The sequence below is a fragment of the Hyaena hyaena genome, unplaced genomic scaffold (assembly GCF_003009895.1).
Source record: "Hyaena hyaena isolate Hyena2069 unplaced genomic scaffold, ASM300989v1 scaffold_830, whole genome shotgun sequence".
Classification (NCBI taxonomy): domain Eukaryota; kingdom Metazoa; phylum Chordata; class Mammalia; order Carnivora; family Hyaenidae; genus Hyaena; species Hyaena hyaena.
In genome coordinates this window covers 371,436-393,137 of record NW_024081455.1, presented here as the reverse complement: position 1 = coordinate 393,137, position 21,702 = coordinate 371,436, and the positions used below count along the sequence as shown (strand labels likewise).

General features: G+C 51.3%; 2 protein-coding genes across 3 annotated transcripts; both read right to left on the bottom strand.

Moving 5' to 3' along the window:
* Positions 1-5,430: 5,430 nt before the first annotated feature.
* NEU1 (neuraminidase 1) lies at positions 5,431-9,215 on the bottom strand. The gene is made up of 6 exons (XM_039219598.1): positions 8,974-9,215; positions 8,317-8,509; positions 7,322-7,584; positions 6,669-6,851; positions 6,263-6,485; positions 5,431-6,163 (listed from the first exon to the last, which is right to left on the bottom strand). The coding sequence occupies exons 1-6, from the start codon at positions 9,133-9,135 to the stop codon at positions 5,937-5,939; spliced, it is 1,251 nt and encodes a 416-aa protein (XP_039075529.1). The 5' UTR covers positions 9,136-9,215; the 3' UTR covers positions 5,431-5,936.
* Positions 9,216-9,616: 401 nt separating this feature from the next.
* On the bottom strand, positions 9,617-21,463 carry SLC44A4 (solute carrier family 44 member 4). 2 transcript variants are annotated; one of them, XM_039219595.1, is made up of 21 exons: positions 21,430-21,463; positions 19,438-19,486; positions 18,850-18,923; positions 18,637-18,715; positions 17,750-17,849; positions 17,543-17,668; positions 17,316-17,376; positions 15,948-16,035; positions 15,783-15,866; positions 15,294-15,529; positions 15,089-15,188; positions 14,364-14,456; positions 13,990-14,092; positions 11,955-12,208; positions 11,774-11,868; positions 11,598-11,701; positions 11,413-11,486; positions 11,126-11,196; positions 10,924-11,018; positions 10,740-10,824; positions 9,617-9,791 (listed from the first exon to the last, which is right to left on the bottom strand). In XM_039219595.1, exons 1-21 carry the CDS (start codon positions 21,461-21,463, stop codon positions 9,670-9,672), a joined length of 2,127 nt encoding a protein of 708 aa, XP_039075526.1. In that variant the 3' UTR covers positions 9,617-9,669. The 2 variants fall into 2 exon arrangements, with proteins under 2 accessions (XP_039075526.1, XP_039075527.1); XM_039219596.1 differs by lacking the exon at positions 17,543-17,668.
* Between the last annotated feature and the right edge of the window lie 239 nt (positions 21,464-21,702).

The window sequence follows — 21,702 nt, the reverse complement described above, 5'->3', positions numbered from 1 at the left end:
AGAGAGAGGAGGAGGAACAGAGATATAGGGAGAAGGAATCCCAAGCAGGCTACGTGGAGCCCCATGCAGGTTTTGAGCTCAGGAACCACAAGGTCATGACCTGAGCCAAAACCAAGAGTCAGACACTTAACCGACTGAGCCACCCAGGCACCCCTCACCTTTTTCCACTGTTTAAGAGTAGCCTGAGGACAGAGAAAGAGAGTCCAGAGTTGGTTCAAGTTGGTTCAAGGCACTGTGGAGGGCTGAGTGTGTGAAGGGAGGCGCCTGTGCTAGGGGCTGGGCTCCATGCTAGAATATGGCTGCTTACCAAGGAGGCACTCGTCAGGCTTCAGTCTCTAGTGGGCTCCATCCCATTTTTCCCAGATAAGCACTATAGCTTCCTCTTCCAGCTTCCTGACATTCCTTCCAATTCCCCCTTTACATTAAAAGAAAAAAAAAAAACCCAACAAAAAGTTCTTCAGCTCTTTCTGCACCCTTGACATTTGTTCTAATCCTGGTTTTCTTCTTCTTTTTTTTTAATGTTTTATTTATTTCTAGAAGAGAGAGAGAGAGAGACAGCGTGAGCAGGGGAGGGTCAGAGAGAGAGGGAGTCACAGACTCTGAAACAGGCTCCAGGCTCTGAGCTGGCTGTCAGCACAGAACCTGACATGGGGCTCGAACCCATGAACCGCAAGATCATGACCTAAGCAAAAGTCGGACGCTTAGCCGACTAAGCCACCCAGGCGCCCCATCTAATCCTGGTTTTCAAACTTGAATGTGCATAAGTCCCCTGAAGGTTAACACACTGATTATTGGGCCCCACTCCCAGAACTTCTTGCTCTGTAGGTCTTGGTGTGGTGGCTTTGGGGTTCCAGACAAGAGGGTGGTCAAGCATTTCTAACATGTTCCCAAGGAGTGCAGATGCCCATCTGGCACCACACTAGCTCCTTACCCATCCTAGATTTGTCTTACCTCCTGTATGAGGCACCCACCATGTGCCAGCTACTGTGGCGGGCATTCAAGATGCTTGGCTTGGGGTGCCTGGCTGGCTCAGTCAATAGAACCTTGATCTTGGGGTCGTGAATTCGAGCTCCATGTTGGCTGTAGAGATTAATTAAGTAAATAAAACTTAAAAAAAAAAAAAAAAGATGCTTGGGTAAACAGGCAGCTTTGGTCCCTGACAGCTTTAAGGGTTATTGGTTTCTTCAGACATAAATTCTTCCTAATTAGTTTCTCTTTTGAGATCTTTTCTACAGTGTTTTGAAGTCTATTCTTCCTAAATCTACGCTAAATGTCTAAGAGAAAGTTTCCCAAAGTGCAGTCCAAAGATCCCAGCATCAGCGTCTCCTGCAGTTCCTGTTAAAATGCGAGGTCCCAGACTGTTACTAGAATACTAAATCTGCAGGTCTGGAGTGGGGCCCAGGGCTCTGTCCCACACCCTCCTGGGGAGGATCCTCTCTCAGACGAGGGTTCTTGGCTAAGAAGGAACTCAGTCGCTCTTCATAAGACTTCTGCCATGTCTACTTCATGACACAATAGCTCATGAGTCAGACCTTCAAGGCATCACCTCCTTTCTTTCTTCCAGCATTTTTAATAAAATTGTTACCAAGACTTTGTCAGATGTGCAATTTTTAGTGGTATTGGACAGCAGATGTCCCAACTGTGGCAGATGCCACCCCCCCCCCCTTTATTCTTCCAATGTCTTACCTATTTTCTGATCTACATTAGAAAAGCAGAGGCTGGGGGCACGTGAGTGGCTCAGTTGGTTAAGCGTCTGACTTCAGCTCAGGGTTCTAGCCCTGCTTTGGGCTCTGTGCTGACAGCTCAGAGCCTGGAGCCTGCTTTGGATTCTGTATCTCCCTGTTTCTCTGCCCCTCTCCCATTTGCACTCTCTCTCAAAAATAAATAAACATTTAAAAAAATTTTAAAGAAAAGCAGAGCTCAGGGGCGCCTGGGTGTCTCAGTAGGTTAGACTATTAGGAGGTTAAGATCAGGTCATGATCTCGCGGTTTGTGCATTCTGACAGCTCAGAGTCTGGAGCCTGTTTCGGATTCTGTGTCTTCCTCTCTTACTGCCCAACCCCTGCTCATACCTTGTCTCTCTCTCCCCTAAAATAAAAAATAAACATAAAAAAAAAAAAAAAAAGGAAAGAAAAGCAGAGCCCGGCAACCACGCTGCCTGGGATTCTCTCTTCTTTCTTCCCTCAGATTCCCCTGCCTCCTGCTGCTGGCCATAGAGTCTTCCTCTGTATGTCTCCTGTGTCGTTGGTAACAGTGTGGTTTACTGGCCAAGGCAAAGTATTACATCACTTTACTCAGAACTGGCAAGGAAAAGGGGGGAAATTAAGCTTTTATCCTGCCTTTCCTTACAAAGCATGCTTCAGGGTAGCCCAACAGCCTTGATGAGAGACAGCTCTTTTTTTATCGAAGAATTCCAGGTAATAGATGGGGTAGAAATAATAGAATTTAAAAAACATTTCACAATCCCACAAAATAACTGATTCAGGCAAAACCCATCTGTGAATGAAATTGTCAGTTGGAAGGTTGATGGGGGAAACTTAACAAAGGAGGGGTTAGACTGTGGCCATCTGAACCCAGTGCTCAACCTCAGCTTTACTCAGAGAGGGAGGAGCAGACAGTACTTGCCCCCTGAGGACATGCAACAGGAAGCACACAGTACCTGTGAAGCGATCTTCTCCCACTGCCCCCACCCCCCAAATGGAATGGGAAGCCAAATCTTCAGGTTTGATCATTGGAAATGTGAAAGCTAGAGGAAGGAGTTAAGTGACACTCTGAGGAAGCAAACTGACAAATCAGAGTGGAACTTTCTATAGGACGAATGCGTTGATTTCTGCATAGATGGTATCAAGAAGAAGAAAGAGGAGAAGTGGGACTGTAGATTAACCTAGGCTTAAGAGACATCAAAATTAAATGTACAGGTTTTCAGGCGCCTGGGTGGCTCAGTCGGTTAAGCATCTGACTCTTGATTTCAGCTCAGCTCATGATCTTTGTGGGTTCAAGCCCCGCATCTGGCTCTGCGCTGCAGTGCAGAGCCTGCGTGGTTTTCTCTTGCTCTCTCTCTGTCCCTCCCCTGCTTGCTCTCTCTCAAACATAAATAAATAAACTTAAAACAAATGGAAATGTGTAGATTTTCTTTGGATCCTGATTTAGGTGTTTTTTTTGTTTTTTGTTTTTTGTTTTTTTTGAGAGAGAATGAGCAGGGGTGGGTGCAGAGAGAGAATCTTTTTTTTTTTTTTTTAAGTTTATTTATGTTTGAGAGAGAGTGTGTGAGCTTGAGCTGGGGAGGGGCAGAGAGAGAAAGGGAGACACAGAATCTGAAGCAGGCTCCAGGCTCTGAGCTGTTGGCACAGAACCCTATGTGGGCCTCTAACTCACAAAATGTGAGATCATGACCTGAGCTGAAATCAGCTGCTCAACCAACTGAGCCACCCAGGCATCCCTGGATCCTGATTTGAACAAAGAACTATAAATAAGACATTGTTGAGACATTTGATGAAATTTGCACATTGGGTATTAGATGATACCAGAGTTATTGTTAATGTTATGAGTATGCGATGACATTATGGTTACATAATAAAGTGTTCCATTTTAAAGGATGGGATGCACACTTAAGAATGTAGGGGTGGAAGCACTTGGGTGGCTCAGTTGAGGGTTTGACTCTTTATTTCAGCTCTGGTTATATTTCAGGATCATGGGATGGAGCTCCTTGTTGGACAACTAGCTGAGTGTGGAGCCTGCTTAAGATTCTTCTTCTCTCTACAGAACAGATGAACATAAAGGAAGGGAAGCAAAAATAATATAAAAACAGGGAGAGGGACAAAACATAAGAGACTCTTAAATATGGAGAACAAACAGAAGGTTACTGGAGGGGTTGTGGGAGGGGGGATGGGCTAAATGGGCAAGGAATCTACTCCTGAAGTCATTGTTGCACTATATATATGCTAACTAACTTGGATGCAAATTTAAATAAATTAAAAAAGGGAAATACTGCTAAAAAGTAAAAAAAAAAAAAAAAATTCTCTCTCTGCCACTCTCCTCTGCTCATGTGTGCACTCTACCTCTCTAAAAAACCAAACCAAACCAAACCAAAAAAAAAAAAACGGAACAAGGTAGGGGTGAATATCACAAGGTCTGGTATTTGCTTCAAAATATTTCAACAAAGGGAGGTTGCCTGGGTGGCTCAGTTGCTTAAGTATTTAACTCTTGGTTTGGCTCAGGTCATGATCTCAACAGTTCATGGGATTAAGCTCTGTGTCAGGCTCTGCATTGACAGTGTAGAGCCTGCTTGGGATTTCTCTCTACCTCTCTTTCTCTGCCCCTCCCCTTGTTCATACTCTCTCAAAAAAAAAAAAAAAATTCAACAAAATAAAAAAGAATAAGAAGCAAACATTGGATACATAGGATGCACATGGGGTTCATTAACCCATTTTCTCTATCTTTGTTTTTAAAAATGTAAGTGAAAAACTAAAGTATTAAATTATTGATAAATTCTGGATAAAATATAACAAAATTAAATCATACCATATCCTCCTATACAGGGAGATTATTCCATTTTTTCTGATGGAATGCATTACCCTAACATTTCTTAGAAAAGGAAGTTGAAAGCAAAATAAACTGCAACTGTATGTCAGTGTGGCCCTTATTCTTCAATCTTTGACATTCTTTTATTTTTTAAAATTTTTATTGCGGGGGGAGGAGCAGAGGGAAAGTGAGAATCTTTTTTTTTTTTTTTGCGAGAGAGAGAGAGAGAGAGAGAGAGAGAGAGAGAGAGAGCGAGCGCAAGAGAGAACATGAACAGGGGAGGGACAGAGAGAGGAGAGAAGAATCCCAGGCAGGCTCCGCATTGTCAGCATAGAGGCTTGAACCCATGAACCGTGAGATCATGATCTGAGCTGAAACCAAGAGTCAGGCTGCTTAACCAATTGAGCCACCCAGGCGCCCCCTGAGTCTTTGAGATTCAGACCACCAGTGCTCATGTAGGCATTGTATTTTCTTTCCATATGGGGTAAAGGTATGGCTCTTCCACTCATCTGTTCTTTTAATAGCATCTGCCTGAGGATGGTGCTGTTTTCTCACGTAAATTGTCACAATGCTTATTTCTCTGCAGGGGTGGCCTGGGAGAGGCTCTCCATCTGCATTTTACACACCTGCCCCCTGACTTCGTAGAAGACACTGTCCAACTCCGTCTCAGATATGAAACAGAGCAGACTGTTTAATATCTTGTGGGGCTCCCCCTGCTACTCCTCATTACACCTATGAAGATGAATCCGCTTTTCTGTGATGAGGAAGAATGTGAAAGGGAAAGGAGGACTTAATTTGCCAAAGTGTGACTGTCATGGGCAACAGCAGCTTCTTCCCCAGAGCTCACTCCCAGCCTCCTACAGGTGTACATGAAGAACGCACATGCGCATGGACAGAACCACAGAGACACTGCAAGTGCTCATTCTCCTTCATTAAAAACGTTAAGTTACAAATAGTTCAATTTATAAATAGTCTAGGTGGGTGGTACACCTAGTTCTTTACCCTGAATCCAAATATTGCCCTTACAGTACTTTCGCCAACCTGCTCCACAGTATCTTACCCTAAAGAGGAAGCTCAGCCTTCCCCATTTCCCTGAGTCCAAATATATTCAATTCCACAGGCCTACCTAACCCCACCTACGAAAAGGACCAATCATTGCCCCAGGAACAGAAGGGGGCCAGGCCCAGCAATGATGGGGAAGGGATACGCTCCCAAGTGAGGGCAGGACTCCCTGTGTGGAAGCAGCCAGGCTTGTAGTCCTAACAGAGTGACTTCCCTGTCAAAGAGAAATTGATTTTGCAAAAGGCTAGAGTCTACGGGCAGGTGGAACTGTCTTTTAGGCACCTCTAGCCTCTGAGGGCCCACAGTCCTGAAGGCTGAGTCCAGGGCCTTCTACTCTGGTGGCAGGTGTACAGCTCAGAGCGTCCCATACACGCTGACTTTGGCCAGTGAGATGCTCTCTGTGTACTGATTCCGGCCTTTCTCATACAGGACGTAGAGCTGGGGGGCCTGGTCCTTCCCGCCCACACTGCCCTCCAGGGCTGCCAGTGAGGAGTAGCCACTGGGGCCTGGCCACAGCTGGACCGTCTCTTTCTGCCATGAGGTACCGTTGCTGAAGCTCCAGCGCAGGGTCAGGTTCACTCCTGGGGAAGGCAGCAGAGTCAGAAAAAGGGGGGGTCTCTGGTCACGCCTTCTCTAGATAAAAGGGGCTCCCCCGACGACCTCGCCCAGCAGACACTCACGGAACTCCGGATGGGCTGGATTGGTGAAGAAGACAATACCGGAGCTGGTGGCTACAGCTCCTGCAGCTACCACAGGGTCCACAAGCTCAGGGTCGAAGGTCACATCACGGGGCCGTATGGTGTCACAGGCATCGTAGCTGCGGAGGACAATTCGGCAACGGCAGTGGTAGTTGTTCTGGTTCCGGGCGTTGATGACGACTGAGCCATCTGGGAGCTCATAGGGCTGAAGAGATAGAAAATGGCTTCATGAAGACCCAGGGAGGGGGCAGGGCAAAGGGCCCTGTCCCTGAGGAAGCAGGCCAGGTTGCACAAAGGTGGGCGGGCAGATCCTGGGTCTGTGAGTGAAATGGTGCTCTGGAGGACAGGGGAGGTGGAGTGGGTGGGGAATAGCCCATGGACTCCTCACCTGGCACTCATCAGGGTTGAAATCGTTTTCCCGCTTGGGCTGGCCATAGGGGATGCCGCTGACCCCACTGCCATAGCGCCAGGTGGCACCATGATCATCACTGAGGAGGCAGAAGACCCCGTCCTGCTCCAGTGTTCCATGGCCACACACGATGAGGCGGCCCTTCCGCGGCTCCCGCTGTTTCTGTGGGAAAGGAAGCTGGGTGTCACTGAGGGAGACACTGAAGAGGCTCACAGGCAGGGAAGGGGAACCCATCACCTTCTAGCGTGAGAACACATCTGGTCCTCTTCAGTTCTGTCTTTGCTACTGAGGATCCCATAAGTACCTACTGCCTGAATTAAGAAACTCTTGCAGAATAAGCTCCTTTAGGACATCAGACAGGGGGTTCCAGCCACAGAAGTGCATGGGAGCTTTAACCCATGCTTGGTGTGCTCACTCACCAAGCTATGTATGACCCCCAAATGGGAAGACAATGGCAAAGATCCATCTTCCCTCAGGAGGGGGTTCCTCCCAGGATGTCCCTTTCTTTCAAGGAATCCCATCTAAGAGAAAATCTGACTTCATAAGTCCTTCTCCCTGGGAAGAAGTCCCATTGGGGGCATCTTCCAGACTCTCCAAAAGGCAGTCCCCACCACCCATCTCAGGATAGAGACCTGAATGCCTGAGCCTGGTCCGGGGGCAAACATCTCGGTGCCAATATCCAAGGAGAGGTTCCGGGGAGGGCTCCAGGACACACCGTCATCTTTGCTCCACACCAACATAGTGGAGGCCACCTGGCAGCCAGCCTTGTGAGCACAGAGGGAATAGAAAAGAAACACCACTCCTGTCTCCATATCGCTCACCACTGCCCCCAGGTTCAGCCCATCCGGGGTGTCCCCATCATCTACAATGAAGGCTGTAGGAGACCATGTGCTGCCTAAAGAAAAAAGAGAAGAAATCCAGGGTGAGCACTCTGAAGGTGCCCTTTCTACCTCTCCCTGTTAATTTCCACCTCTTGCTAGGGCCCCAAGGCCTTAGAGTGGCTGTAGAGCCCTACAAAACCTGCCCTTCCACCCCCCTGCCCTGCAGCCTTACCTCTCTGACCTTATCTATTCTACCGTTGTTCACTCCATCCTGTCCCACAAGCTCCTCCCCATTCCTCAAGTAGTTTTCTCCTGGAGAAAAGTCACAAACTTGTGACATCTGCCTGGTACACTCTTCCTCAGGGTTACTCTCAACTCCTTTACTCAAAAGTCACCTATTTAAAGTTGCCACCAATATCCAACATCCTGCTTTATTTTTCTCCATTATATTTATCCCTTTCTAATATAAAAAATAAACTCACCTATTTATTACGCTTATTGTCTGTCTCCCCACAGACAATATAAGCCCCATGAGGACAGGGATATTTGGTCTGCTTTGTTCACAACCATATTCACAGACCTAGAACAGTGCCTGGTATATAGCAGGTGCTCAATAAATTTTCAATGTTCAACCCTAGCTGATTATAATTTCTAGATCACTGCTCTGTACAGCTTTCCTCCTTAAGTCTCTTCAGGGACCCAGGCCTCCAGCCCTCCCATGGTCCTATCCTTAGAGCCCTTGGGCAGGTCAGGCTCCCTACCCATCCAGCCTAACACCAGCATCTACCACTCAGGCATCTTTATACCTTGGTCCAAGGACCTGCGAAGAGCAATGAACTTAGCTCCCTCATCCGATGTGGACATTTTTCTGGCCTCAGCGAAGGCAAGGAGAGTGCCCTGAGGAGTAGCTGTGATGAGGGGAATTCGGTAGGTATCCACAGAACCGATCTGCCTCCCGCTCACCCACAGCAGCTGCTCCATGGTCACCAGCGGCTGAACCTGCGAAGGGAGGAGGAAGGGTCAACACGGACAAATTTGACTTCAAGTTTTAGGACGGTTGAATAGTGGCTCGGAGTCGAGCGTCCCTGGGAAAGGCAGAGTGTTGGGGATCAGAGTTGGGGGGTGTGTGTGTCCTAGAATAAGAAAGGGGAAACTGAGGAGAGTTTGAAACAAAGCTGGGGGCTCGGAGAGGGAAAAGGGGTCTGAGGGAAGAAGGGGCCTTCTGAGAGCGTGGGGCTGGAGGACCTCCCAAAGGTGAAGGAGCTCGAATGAAGAGGCTCGGGAGGACAGGAGGACAAGGGCCCGAGGAGGAAGAGGGGTTGGAAGTGGATGGAGGGAACGGAGTCCGAGAACGGCGGGAGAGTCCCTCGAAAAGACGGGTCTCAGCAACCCGCGTCCCGGGGGACGCTGGGTACAGACCACCCGCGTGGGTTGGCGATGGGGATATACGAGGGGCGACTCACCAGACTGAAGTCGTTCTCTGCCCTAGCCCCAAATTCTGCCGGAGACAACAGCAGCAGGAAGATCGCGGCAAATACCTGAACTCTACAGCCTCCCCAGAACCCCGGATTCTGCGATCCCCCGGGTCTGCCCTGGAGCACTTGGCCGGTTCGGTACGCCATCATCTCTCCCCAGGTAGCCAGAACCAGGCCCCCAAGGGTAGACGCCGGCAGGAGTCTGTCAGCTGACCGGGCCCTTTAAACACTAGCTATTCCACCCCCTCCCCCCCCCAGTCCAGAGTCGGGCCTCCTGCCGCACTTCTGCGATTTTAATTGGCTGACTCCTCACTCTGACTCCTCATATGACCATTTAGCGCCTTGGAGTTGGACCTTCCAATTGGCTCTTTCTGAAGTCCCGGAGCATGTGACCCTGACTGGAAGCTTACTGGCTGGGATGAAGAAGGGGGCCGGCATCATTCCTCAGGAGCCTTTTGATTGGCCATGGCTCCTGGGGCGCGTCATGGGGGCGGAACCTATTTTAAAGAACTTGTGGCGAAAAAAGACAAAAAGGACTGCATGTCATGGATGGGATAAAAGTCTCAGACTTTTTGAGAAAACAAAACATCAACCTTTAATAAATTTTTTTAAACTACAAAATTGAGATCTGGAAGGCGGGGTGAGGCTGGGAGACTGTACAGGAGGGGATCAGGGCCGCATCTTTCATTTCTTCCTCTTCTTGTCCCCCGGAAGCGCCTCGTTCTTCTTGCCGAGAATCTTCAGAAGGGCTTTGGGCATATAGTAGGGCCGGTCCAGGGAGCCGTCGTTCCTCTCCAGGTCTTCCACTGAGCCGCAACACAGACCGTTAGAAAGGACCCTCGGGGGCCACCCCACTCCCCGGGAAAATCGGGGAAGACAACAAGAAGCTGCCTGGTTTCAGGCAACAACGCCACGGGCTGTTCTTTTCGGTCAGGTTTTGTAACCTACTGGGTAGGTTGTATAATCTGTTTCTCATCGGTAAATTGTGATCAATAATATTTCATAGCATGGTAAGGCTTAATATAAAAAATGCATGTCAATAGCTTATTGCAGATTGCGGTAGGTACTACATAAACCTTGAACGAGTGTAGAGTTGGCCCTTGAGCGACAGAGGGGCCAAGGGGCGCTGACCTCCGTGCAATCAACAATCCACCTATGACTTTTGATTCCCCCCAAATATAATAGCCTACCGTTGATTCAAAGCTATACTGACAATGTAAACAATTAGCACATATATTGTGTGTTATATGTACTGTATACTGTATTCTTACAATAAAATAAGACAGGGGGAAAATGTTAAGAAAATCCTAAGAAAGTGAAAATACATTTACAGTATTGTACTGTGCTTACTGAAAAAAATCCACACTTAAGGTGACCTGTGAAATTCAAACCCAGGTTGCTTAAGGGTCAACTGTGTATAGGAGGGAAAGAAAATCTGCACTCACTACAGCCATCTGCTGGGAAGTTTCTTGTGACTAACTTCTACCTTCGATTTTCTAGGGAAGGGTACCAGAGGCCTCTCCCCTGGAATGTTCTTTCTTGGGAGACCCTGCCAGCCTGGCAGTTCACTTCCTCCTTTCTTCCCCAAACCCCTGGCTTGAGGATGGCAGAAGAGGCTTCCTCTGGCTTTGGCTCCTTTAACTCGCAAAGTTGCTGTTTCTAGAAGCACCAGGTCTCCAAAAAAAAAACACAAAAAACCCTAAACAGTTTGGTACCTTGAAATCTGGGGGAAGTGGTAGAGGATGTCTACTCACAGAAACAGAGAAAGAGTGTGTCCACACACATGCCAAAAACACTGAAGAAGCCATTGGCAATGACGTAGGCCCCCAGGATGGAGACCTGGAAGACACAGGACATTTTAGAGTTCCTTGGCGGGGGGGGGGGGGGGGGGGGGCAGGGTGTGCTGGACTGCAAGGCAGAGCCAGGGAGTCTACTCACCATGATGGGCAGCCAGTAATAGTTGAGGGAGGGACTCTCAAAGTTTGTTCCCAGCCCCTGGATGCGACCGGTGAAAAAAAAGAAGGACAGGACCCCTGTGCGAGAGGTCTGGAGGTCAGTGTCATCACTCCTCTGAGGTCACCTGTTCGGCTGCCCTGTGCCCCTGCCCTTGGTGCCCGTAACTCCCAGTCCTGGCCCTTACCAACACCTCCAACCACCAACAGCTTCCCGAAGAACAGCAGCAAGTCTGTAACTTTGTCCAGAACGACCACCCTGTATGGGAAGTTGGGGTGGGTCGGGCATGAGGGTGCTGGCAGAGCTAGGAACAGGACTGGCTATATAAGTGACTGTGGCAAATGTAAAATGAAGAAAATTGGGCACATTTGAAGATGGAGGCAATGGAGCGTTAAGCCAAGCTCGAGGCCCTCTGAGCGCTGCCTAAGAACCCGGCCTTGGTTGGGAGATCACAGGGGTGGGGGACAGCCTGACCTGACAATGTTCCGCATGAGCAGCATGAAGGCATTTTTGGCTGAGACGCAGAAATTCTTCCCGTAGATGGCAATCTGAGTGAGGTCAAAAGGTGAGAGTTATCTGTGTGCAGCGTACTTGGGCCGGGGCAGGGGCCTGGGCCAAGGGACCCCAGAGCTAGGGGCTGCTTGTGCAGGAAGGCTCACCATGATGTAGGCGTTGCGGTTTAGGAACTTGATAAACTTCTCCAGGCACCAAAGGCAGCACTTAAAGCAGCACATGATGCAGCGGGCCGCAGGGTTCTGGGCTCCTGGGAGTAAGGGGATGCTTATATTCGGTCACTGGCCCCTGACAGGCACTCCCCAAGGGGCTACCTGCTCACCTCTCAGTTTGTTGTCAATGTACTCCAAAACGACCCGGGCTATCTGCACAAGGGTCAGGATGAGGCTTCCAAAGGCCAGCGACCCAGTGTGGTACCTGCAGAGGGCTTAGGTAGTCAGAGGCAGCTCCAGGACCCCTGGACTCCCACGCTCACAATGTCCAGCCCCCTGCCCCAGGCTTACCGGAGTGTGCGGATGAAGGCAGAGGTCAGGGGGAAGGTGGGGATGTCCCGAGGCTTGTGGAAGGCCCAGTAGAAGGAGGCAAAGGCCCCAGCCAGGACACACTGGCCCAGGGCCAGTACCCAGTTGAGGGTCCAGAATAGCCCCAGGACCCCATAGATTTGCAAGTTGAAGAGAGAACGTTGAACCAAGCCCGTGGACGAGTAGCTCTGGAAGACGCACATCAGTCCTGGGCATGAGGAGTTCACGGGCTCGGCCTGGGGGTGACAGAGTAGGGTCATTCCCAGCCAACTCCTGACACTCCCAGAGTAGCAGCCTCTCTGAGTTGGGGAAGCCATTTCCTTCCAGGAGATTCTTCTCCAGGTTCAAGTTGGGTTCAGATTGCCTATCACGTGAGAGAATTAATTTCCTCTCAGCCTCCATATGGACTCGAGAGCTCCCGGGCCTTGTGGGCTGAGCCTTAATGGCGTGAAGGCAGTGTGACCAGCACCTGGCTTTGTCCCTGATACTCAATCAGCAGTCCCCTCTAATACAGCCTCTGCAACTCCCACCAAAATGCTTTCTAGCAAAAATGAACAGACTGGGTATTAGATGGTATTAAGGAATTATTGTTAACCTTGTTGGGTGTGATAATGGTATAGTGGTTATGCTTATAATTTAAAAGTCTTTCTCGGTTGGGGCACCTGATTATCTCAGTCTGTAGAGCCTGTGACTCTTGATCTCAGGGTCAAGCCTCACGTTGAGGGATAGAGATTACTTTAAAAAAAAAAAAGTCCTTATCTGTGGAGATCCATCCTGATGTGTTTACAAGTGAATTGGCACTTATGTCCAGAATTTGCCTTAAAAAACTCCAGAAAAAAGGAATTGTGGGTATGGGGGGGGAATGGATGAAACAAGGACAGTGGGAAGTTGAGGGTTTGCGTGTGTTTGAAAATTTCCATAATAAAAAGCGAAGAACACAGAAGTTTAAAAACAGCCCTTGCCTGCAAATGTGACAAAAATCCTTATAACTGCTGAAATTGCTCAGTGTATGTTTGAAATTTTTTGAGAAAATAAACTACTTTGCCCTTTGTGTGGGTTTGTGTCAGTCTCTGCTGCTAGATCCTGAGCAAGTTGAAAGCAAGAACCAGGTCATTTGGAGCTTTGCATATCTAGTGCCTGGCACATGGTGGGTCCTCCCTAAATGTAAACCAGCTTCCCTTTCCTTTTTTAGAGTGAGCTGATGCCTGTGGGTCCCAGCTCAGATGAGGTGGCCACATGAAAGCTCTGAGGACAGCAGATTACCTGAAGTTCAGTGCCACTTCCTGAGAGCCTATCAGGAGGGTGGGGAAGGGGGAGTTCCACCCGCCTATTGCCTAGGGTGCCGCCAAGTTCCCAGGGAGAAAGACTTCAAAAGACTAAGCAAAACTGGGGCGCCTGAGTGGCTCTGTGGTTACATGTCTGACTCTTGATCTCAGCTCAGGTCTTGATCTCAGAGTCATGAATTCAAGTCCTGCACTGGGTCGCGTGCTGGGCATGAAACCTATCTAAAACAAAACCAAAAACAACTAAACAAAACCCATGTACAGTTATCAGCTCTTATCAGGTGGCAGACATTGTTCAGAGCACTTTATGTGCCCAATGTCATTTAATCTTCTCTGCCTCCCTGAGGGACAGGTTTTAGGATTATCTCCATCTTACAGATGAACAGACTGAGACTGGAGGCTGAGTAGCTAATGGTCCCCCTTGGCAAAAGCAAGTCCAAGGGAGGGGTGGGAAGTGCTGGTAGCCAGTTTTCCCAGGGCCAGCATGCCTCTTCTTCCAGTCTCAGTTTCCTTCTCTGAATAAGGAGGTAGCTCGGCAAGAGGAGCACTGGATCTGGAGTCCACTGCTGGCCCCCCATCTGGCTGGCAAGGGGGCTTGTTGTGTGACCTTGAATGAGCTTCTTTTTCTCTCTGGTTCTCAGTCTCTGCTGCACAATGAGGGATTTGGAGCAGCTGGCCCCTAAGGTCACCTCACCCCCATGGACACCTCCATATCCACCGTTAAGTCCCCTCACCATGGGGTCGCATGATGTATTCATTTGCACTTTTTCACAGCTGGGCAAGCTGGCGTTGGGTGCCCAGAGAACATATTGGGGTTGCCCCGATGTGGCCAGGTACCCAGAGGGGAGTCAAGGAAGGCATAGTCACATGGGGGTCTCCACAGGTCTCCTCCTCAGAGACCCGTTCCCAGGTACTTGTACAGGTCGTTCACTGTACAAAGGGTTGGAATTCAGCCCGGACTCACTCTTTCAACTCTGTCCATGGGCAGCCCTGTGTCTGCCCAGGGGAAGGAGCACCTTCTTCCAATGCTCTGAGGCATTTTATAGGTGAGTATTGCCCCTTCCCCACCCCCTCCCCAGGAGGGCCTGCCCATGTGGGCAAAGGATACAGGGCAGTCATAGCCCAGTAGACAATGCAGATGAGTAGGAGGACAAAGGTGACCAGCGGGTAGAACATGGTAGACATCATCTGCCCCACGGCCCTGGAGGAAGATAAGAGTAGTCTATCCACGTGGCCCTAGTCCCCAGGCCCCACCCTGGCAACATCCCCACCTCTGTCCTTGCCAGGGCCTTCTCTGTCCCCCAGGCTGGGCACACAGTAGGTGCTCATTAAATGAACTGAACTGAATAAATCAGGCGCAAGGGACCCTTAGAGGAAATTAGAATCACAGAGAAGCCACCTGGGGGCAGCTTCTTGGGAGACTAAGGGAATAGGGTCCTCAAAGTATGGTCTCTTGATGGTCCTGGTTGGGAACAAGCTGTTACTTCATGCCTGGGCTCCTGTTCCACCCATTAACCACCACCACCACCACCACCACCAAATAGCAGCTGCCACTCACTACTCCTGATGGAGGGTCTGCTTCATGTTCTGGGAACCCGACAAGACACTAACTCATTTAATCCTCATGACAGCCCTACATAGTAAGAACTACTGTTGCCCTCATTTAACAGATGGGTAAACTGAGTCTCAGGAAAAAATGGAGTCACACGGTGGTGTTAACCACTGCATAATTCTCCCCTTCTCTTTCAGGGCTCCCTGCCACCTTTCCAACATTGCCCTTCTGGGCCTGCACCCCCGTCCTCTGCCTCATCTCCCTCCCAGACAGATCCTGACTTGCTGGCCTCCTTCAGGAGGGCGATGGCGATGCGGATCCGCTGCCGCAGGAAGATGAGCATCAGGAGCAGGATGCCTTCAAGCACAGCCAGCAGGATCACTGAGGGTCGAGAGGAACAGAGAGGCCTCCGTCAGGGCCAGGGCTCAGCATGGCCCGGGGCAGCCGTCGGGTGGCTGGAGGTCCGGAGATGGGCAGGGCACTTACAGGCCACCAGCCAGGTCTCCTGGACATTGCGGTAGGCACTGAGGTTGGTGGTGATGCCCAGCTGGACGATGGAGGCACCCTTGTCCCGCAGCACTCGGTACTCCTCCCAGCAGTGGTAGATGCCATATGCCAGCACGCCCAGCACCCCGAGGATCAGCACCAGCACCAGGGGCCCGGCCACCAGGCGCAGAAGCAGGATAAACAGCAGGCTCAGGACCAGAGCCACTCCTAGGCCACTGTAGGCAGGGTGAGGTAGTTGAGGGTCATACCTCAAATTTTCTTCCTTTCAGAGGCCCTCAAATGCCTCACACTCCCAAGGTTCCCAGAGGTTAGACCCCCTTTGTCTTATAAATCTTGGTGGGTTTGGGGTCCGTTCTGAGCTCTGGCTCCTTCACCCCTGTCTGAAGTTTCTGTTCTGGACATTGGGGTGGGGACAGAGGATCAGGGAGGGCAGAAGGGAAGTAGTGAGGAGGGGAACCGGTGACTCACACAAGAATCCAATACCAGGATTGGGCAAAATCTTCAAAGATCTTAACACTGATGTCACGGGCATTGAGACTGTCAAGAAGACCACTGTTGGGGACAGACAGAATCAGAGGGGTTGTTGTGGGGGAGGGGTGCAGCACAGAGATGGGGGAGCAGGAAGATGCCCACCTGATTCCTTGGGAGATGGAGGTGTTATTGGAAATCCCTGGGAGTTCAGGTGGAGTACTATTCACCAGTGGAAGACAACGCCCCAGAGCTGGAGGGAGAGAACCGGGGCTCCTAGTGGGAAGGCCCAGAGCTTTGCCTTGAAAACCCCTGACCTCTACCCAGCCCCCTAGTGGGCTTAGGGAAGGGAGGAGAGGTGGGCTTTGCTGCTCCTCACTCTTCCCCTCCCCACAGCTGCTCTTAACTCCACAGCCAAAAGGGAGTTCCACAGGGAGGGCCACCACAGCTCCCTCATACTCCGTGGTGCCCAGTCCAGCCTTCCTTCCCTGTCTCTGAATACCCCCTTCTTCCCCTCCTTGCCACTGCTTGGTTCAGACCCTGATTCCTTCTGGCCTAACTCTTATACTCGACCCCAACATTGTCACCTTTCAACCTACCCTCTACCCTAGTGCCAGGGAGAGCATGCCTCATCATTCCAGGGCTCTAGGTCATTCTGCTGCTCAGACACTTCTGGAAGCTCTGCCCCAGAGAGCCTCTGCTCCCTGGGCCGGCTTCAAGACCCCACCGATTGAGCTTAGTCCACTTTCTTCTCAGCTCTGTGCCCCTGCTCTCCCGGCCCCTCTCTCTGAGTGTTCTCCCTTTGGAAATCCCATCCATTACTCCCTGTTCAGCTCCATCTCCGTCTCACCTCCTCCAGAAAACCTTCTCACCCCTTCCCCATCTCCTGAGGCACATATCATGTGCCTCCAGAGGCATGTATCTCCATCCTCACGATGACTTTGCCTGGCAGGCTGGCTTTGGCATTTACATTCTCAAGATGAGGAAGCAAGGCTCAGAGAGGATGCTTGGCCCAAGACCATACAGCTGGAAAGTGCTGGAATCCAGATCTGAGTTTGGAGCATTCATTTGAGATACTTTTCATAGCACCTATATTGAGAACTGGATATCTTTTTGCATGCTATAATTAAAATTTTTTTCTATTAAAAAAAAAAAACATTTACCATTGGAAAGAAGAACATATTAGGAAAAGTTAAAAAGTCAACCGTGATCCCACCACTTGGCCATGTTTGCTTGTAAATTCGGATGGACATCCAGTCGTTTCCGATTCTTGGGCAGTGTCTTTGTGAACATCTCTGATCTCTGCACCTAAAAGGTAGCTCAAACCAGGAGCCCCACATCTATCTGGGTGCCTGGTGCACAACACACACAGGGTCCATGTGTAGGGTCCTGCTGCACAGAAAGGTAAAGATCTGGTGCTAATTCCAATTCTGCCAGCTAAGCTGTATTTGTTCTCTCTGGGTCTGCTTTCCTCACTTGAGCAATAAAGACATAGGATTGGATGATGCCTGAGGAAGGAACGCAGCTTCTCACCTGGAGTGGAAGGGAGGAGGAAACTGGGGCAGAGCTCCTGTTGCAGGCTTTGGATCACTGGCTGGGGGTGGGGGGGAGGACACACAGACACACAGACACAGAGCAGGATGAAGGTGTGAGCTCCCTCATCACCACCACCATCACCATAATCACCTACCCAACTCCTCCTCACCCCCACACATGTGCCCCTCCTTGACCACAGCGATAACGCCAGAGGCAGCGCTCACCATATCCCAGGGCACCCCCGGCAGACAAAAGCTCCTGTTTGCAGTGTAGAAGACCTCCCCAACGTTCTGCGAGAACTGGTTTACTCCCACAGTCCATGCGACCTCTGGGCAGGAGGACACACACACCTGGGGGCAGAGAGCATGCTGAGGGGCTGGTACCCAGACCTTGGGGGGAGATCTGGGCAGAGGCAGGTCCCAGGCACTGACCTGGGGTGTGGGACACTGCAGGCCATTCTCAGCCACCATGATGATGTTGGTGGCCAGGACGCAACTGAAGATGTTGAAGTAGAGAAGATATGGTTTATCTCTGCAGGAGGGAAGGTAGTGTAGGCATCAGGGCCTGGTCAGGTGTGCAGAGAAGGGAGGGCTGCCAGGGCTGTGTCCCGAGTACAGTGGGCTCAACCAGCCCCTCCCCCCTCTTCCATGAGGTACACCACTCAGCTTCTGCCCTTAGAAGCTCAGGCTAGGGAGATACAGGGGCCACCTGGAAGATTTCCCAGAGTTAATTGAGCATTGAAATTGCTAACAAATGGTTAAGAGTTTATGACCTTGAGCAAGTCATTTAACTGCCCACTGCCTCAATTCCATCAGGTGTAAGATAATAGTACCTACTTCACAGGGCTTAAATGAGTTTGTGTGTGCAAAGTACACTGCCTGCCTGGAACATAGTAAATGCTGTGTAACTGTTAAGGTTTTATTATTTACTGAAAGTTTCCTGCATGACGAACTGATGGCATCACTTGGGGGATCACCCTTGTGTTTCAGATGAGGAGATCAAAGCGCAGAGAGTTTGAGTACCTTGCCCAAGGCCATACAACCGGATCTTACTTAGCCCAGTTGGGGATTCAAATGCCAAACTCTGAACTTGAAAATCCATGCACTTAATCACTACTCTGTCTCCCACTTTGGGGGGCAGAAATCAGAAGCCAGCTGCTCAGAAATGGAGGCTGCTCAAAGTGACCTAGTGTGGTGAGATTCAGGAAGGGGGGGGTGTGTGGGCAGCAGAGGAAGGATCTGGAGCTTGAGAGTTGGGGTTCTCTGCCCACCCCCCACCTCAGCTCCTGCCTGTCCCCTCTTCCTGCCTTGGTACTCACTTGTTGGCCCCCACCCCGCAGTAGGCCCCGGTGGAATTCCTGGGGTAGAGAACTTGCCGGGGGTCTCCGTACACCCAAGCTGGAAGCAGATGCAGAGATGAATCACCGGCAGGTGGGACTTGGGGGGGGGGGCGGGGAACAACCACGGGGATGGTCCCTCCCCGGGTTATTACCCCCGGCCTTGGCTCCAGCACCGCACAGCTAGAAACTCACCCACGATCCCCACCACGATGTACCCCAGAATGAAGAGAAGGAAGAGGACACAGCAGATGATATCTGTGCAGCTCCTGGGAGAGAAGTGGGGAAAGTTTTTGGAGAGGGGATATGGGGAGTACGGGCTGGAGGAGTCACGGGCTGGAGAGTGGGTACGTTTTATTTTATTTCTTTAAGATATATTTATTTTATTTTAAGAAAATCTCTCACAATGCACCAGGAAATAAGAAGTGCTTGTTTCCGTTTGTCGAAGCAGGGGGCACAAAAGAACAGAATATTCTCAGTGGGTAAACGTTCTTCTGAAGTCTGACACAGAAAAGTACACAACCCACATCAGTGCTCAGCTGGATTAATCTTCCCAAAAAGCAAAGGCCTGTGTAGCCAGCTCCCAGGTCAAGAAACAGAAATCACTAGTACCCCAAAAGTCCCCTTGTGCCCCCTCCAGACCCAACCCCCCCCAAGGGCCCCATTCTCTTGGGGTAGGAGTTTTCTTTTTTACAAGCTTTTTACCAATATTTCAGCAAATACAAAGCAAGACCAATGCCCTCCCCTCAACCCCCGCCAGTTGGGGCGGTGCCCAGAACTCACCTATTTTTGATGGGACCTCGAAAGGAGGGGTCATATTTGGCTGGATTCCCTGAGGGGCATGGGGAGGAGTGCAGCGAGTGAGGCCCTGAGTGGATGTCTCTACGCATCTCCTGTCCCTCCTGTCCCTTCCCTGCAGCATTATTCTACCCTGGCTAGGATCCTACCTGGGTTTCAGGAATTTGGGGGGAGGTGGACAGTGGTAGGGCTGGCTGGAGAGGAAACTGGAGCGCAGGAGAGGCAGGATCAAGGCCTGGTCAGCAGCTTGACTGCTTACCGTGAACTCTAACAAGGTGGCCTTGGAGGGAGGGGGAAAAAGGGGCCTTAACAGGTTCTTTCCAGCTCAGACCTCAAGGCTGGCAATCAGGAAAATATAGCCTTTGCCTTCTGCCTCCATCCTGGCCATTTTCTCTTGAATCTCCCTCCAGCTGGGATGTGGGACTCTGAGTCAAGCCATCTTAGTGGCTTCCATGCCCCAATCCTTATCCGTCTCCCCTCCTGTACCCAGTCCAGGGTGGGCACATGTCTATCAGAGAGGTTACAGCCCCTCGCCACAGCTGCCCCAGGCCCTACCTCCACCCTCTGGTCCAAGGCCATAGGGAAAGTAACTGGAGCCAAAGGCATTAACTCCCGAAGGGCTTGGGCAGGGAGGGGCCCCTGTAGGCCCCTGACCCCAAGGGACGCCAGGCCCCTGCCAGTCTCTGGGCGAGTAGTCACGGTGACACCTGAGCCTGGCAGTTGAGATTGTGGCCGGTTAAGATTGTGGCCATGTCCTGTTCCTGGTCCTCCCTGAGTACACACAGGGAGGAGCTGAGAGGCCAGGCAGCTTAGGGTCCTGTGTGGGCACAGAGGAGGGAGGGCAGAGGGTTGGGCAAGAGTGTGGGAAGGGGTGGGATCCGTTTTCCCCGGGTGCTCTGGACTCTGTCCCTCCATGGCTCTTGGGTATGAGATCAATGATTGACCCAAAGCTGCTCCAGGAAGTCGACCGGGGAGTCCTTACTGCTCCTTCCCCTAGCCTGCTTAGGAACTCAAGCTTTGCCTCTGGGAGGTCCCTCCCTTGTGGTTCCCTCCCCTCCAGACCAAGAACTCAGACCCCAAACCCCAAGGGACCCCTGAAGGCAGGCTCCAAGCCCTTAACTGCTCACAGGGGTCCCAGAGGCTGGTATCCCAGTTCCCTCTCCTCTCAGACCGCCCCCCCCCCAATCTTAGGGGTCTCTGGGATAGTCTCCTATCCCCGGTTCTTCACGGAGATTCCACAGAGAGGCTCTCTGTTCCCTCTTGCCTCAGGCCCCACCATTCTCAGAAGCCCCCCAACCCCTCTGCCTGGATCTCTCATGGTACCCTGAGAAGGCTCCCCCTCCTAACAGAGACCCCAGGGGCAGGCTGTGTGCGGCCTCTTCTCCGCAGAGATCCACAGCCTCAACTCCTCATAGGGACCCCTAGACACACCCCAGTCCTGCTGTCACTGCTCACAGAGACCCTGGCAGGCAGACCTCTAGCACTTTTTCCGCTCAGAGACCCCAGAGCCCAGGCTGGAACTCCTCCTCCTCACAGGGACCCCAGCCATTCCCCCTGACGGGGGCCAGACCCCAGCCTCCCCACAGGCTCTGCAGCACATACACCCTCCCAGCCCCTGAGACCCATCCTCCTCCTCAGGATCCTGATCTGCCTCTTTTCTATTCAGGCTTTGCTTCCCAGGGCCCTGCCCTGAGGGACCCAGATTCCACCCCCAACTTCTCATGGCGACCCTAGCTTCATTCCCCAGTCTCCCCAGCACAGGCCCCCAGCCCCTAAAGCCAATCCTCTTCCCAGGATCCTGACTCTACTTCCTTCCATCAGCTCTTTTCTGGGCCCTCCCTTCAGGGACCCAGGACTCCACTCAGCTCCTCTCCTTGGGGCCAGCCCCAGCCGTCATTCCCCTAAAGCAGGTCCAGGCTGGCCTCCCCTCCCTCTGAGGGTCCGGGGCCTCTGCCCTAGCTTTGCCCTCAGACTCACCATAGGCCTCATCCTCGTGCTGTTTTCCCCCCATGGCTCAGTCTCCAGAGTGATTGGAGCCAGGGAGACCTAGCGACTCACCTGCTGCCTGCCCCGCCCTCCCACACGTCACAGCCCCACCTCCACCTGTGGTCCTGACACACTCTAGTTCCTCCTTCCAAGTCCGCGCCTGGGCAGTGCCCAGCTGGAGGACTGGAAGGCCAAGCCTGTGACAGCGGCTAAGTGCTGCTTGCCGCGGGCTCCACGGACCATGGTTTGAAGGAGAAGGCATGC

Excerpts from the sequence above, each read along its gene's own strand:
- NEU1 (XM_039219598.1), bottom strand. The coding sequence starts at position 9,135 with ATGATGGCGTACCGAACCGGCCAAGTGCTCCAGGGCAGACCCGGGGGA. Across the intron at positions 8,510-8,973 it reads CAGAGAACGACTTCAGTCTG|GTTCAGCCGCTGGTGACCAT; the intron begins GTGAGTCGCCCC and ends CTCCCTTCGCAG. Across the intron at positions 7,585-8,316 it reads TCGCAGGTCCTTGGACCAAG|GCAGCACATGGTCTCCTACA; the intron begins GTATAAAGATGC and ends TTTTTTCTTTAG.
- SLC44A4 (XM_039219595.1), bottom strand. The coding sequence starts at position 21,463 with ATGGGGGGAAAACAGCACGAGGATGAGGCCTATG. Across the intron at positions 17,669-17,749 it reads TGCAGTGTCCCACACCCCAG|GTGTGTGTGTCCTCCTGCCC; the intron begins GTCAGTGCCTGG and ends CTCTGCCCCCAG. Across the intron at positions 9,792-10,739 it reads CACACTCTTTCTCTGTTTCT|TGGAAGACCTGGAGAGGAAC; the intron begins GTGAGTAGACAT and ends GTTGCGGCTCAG.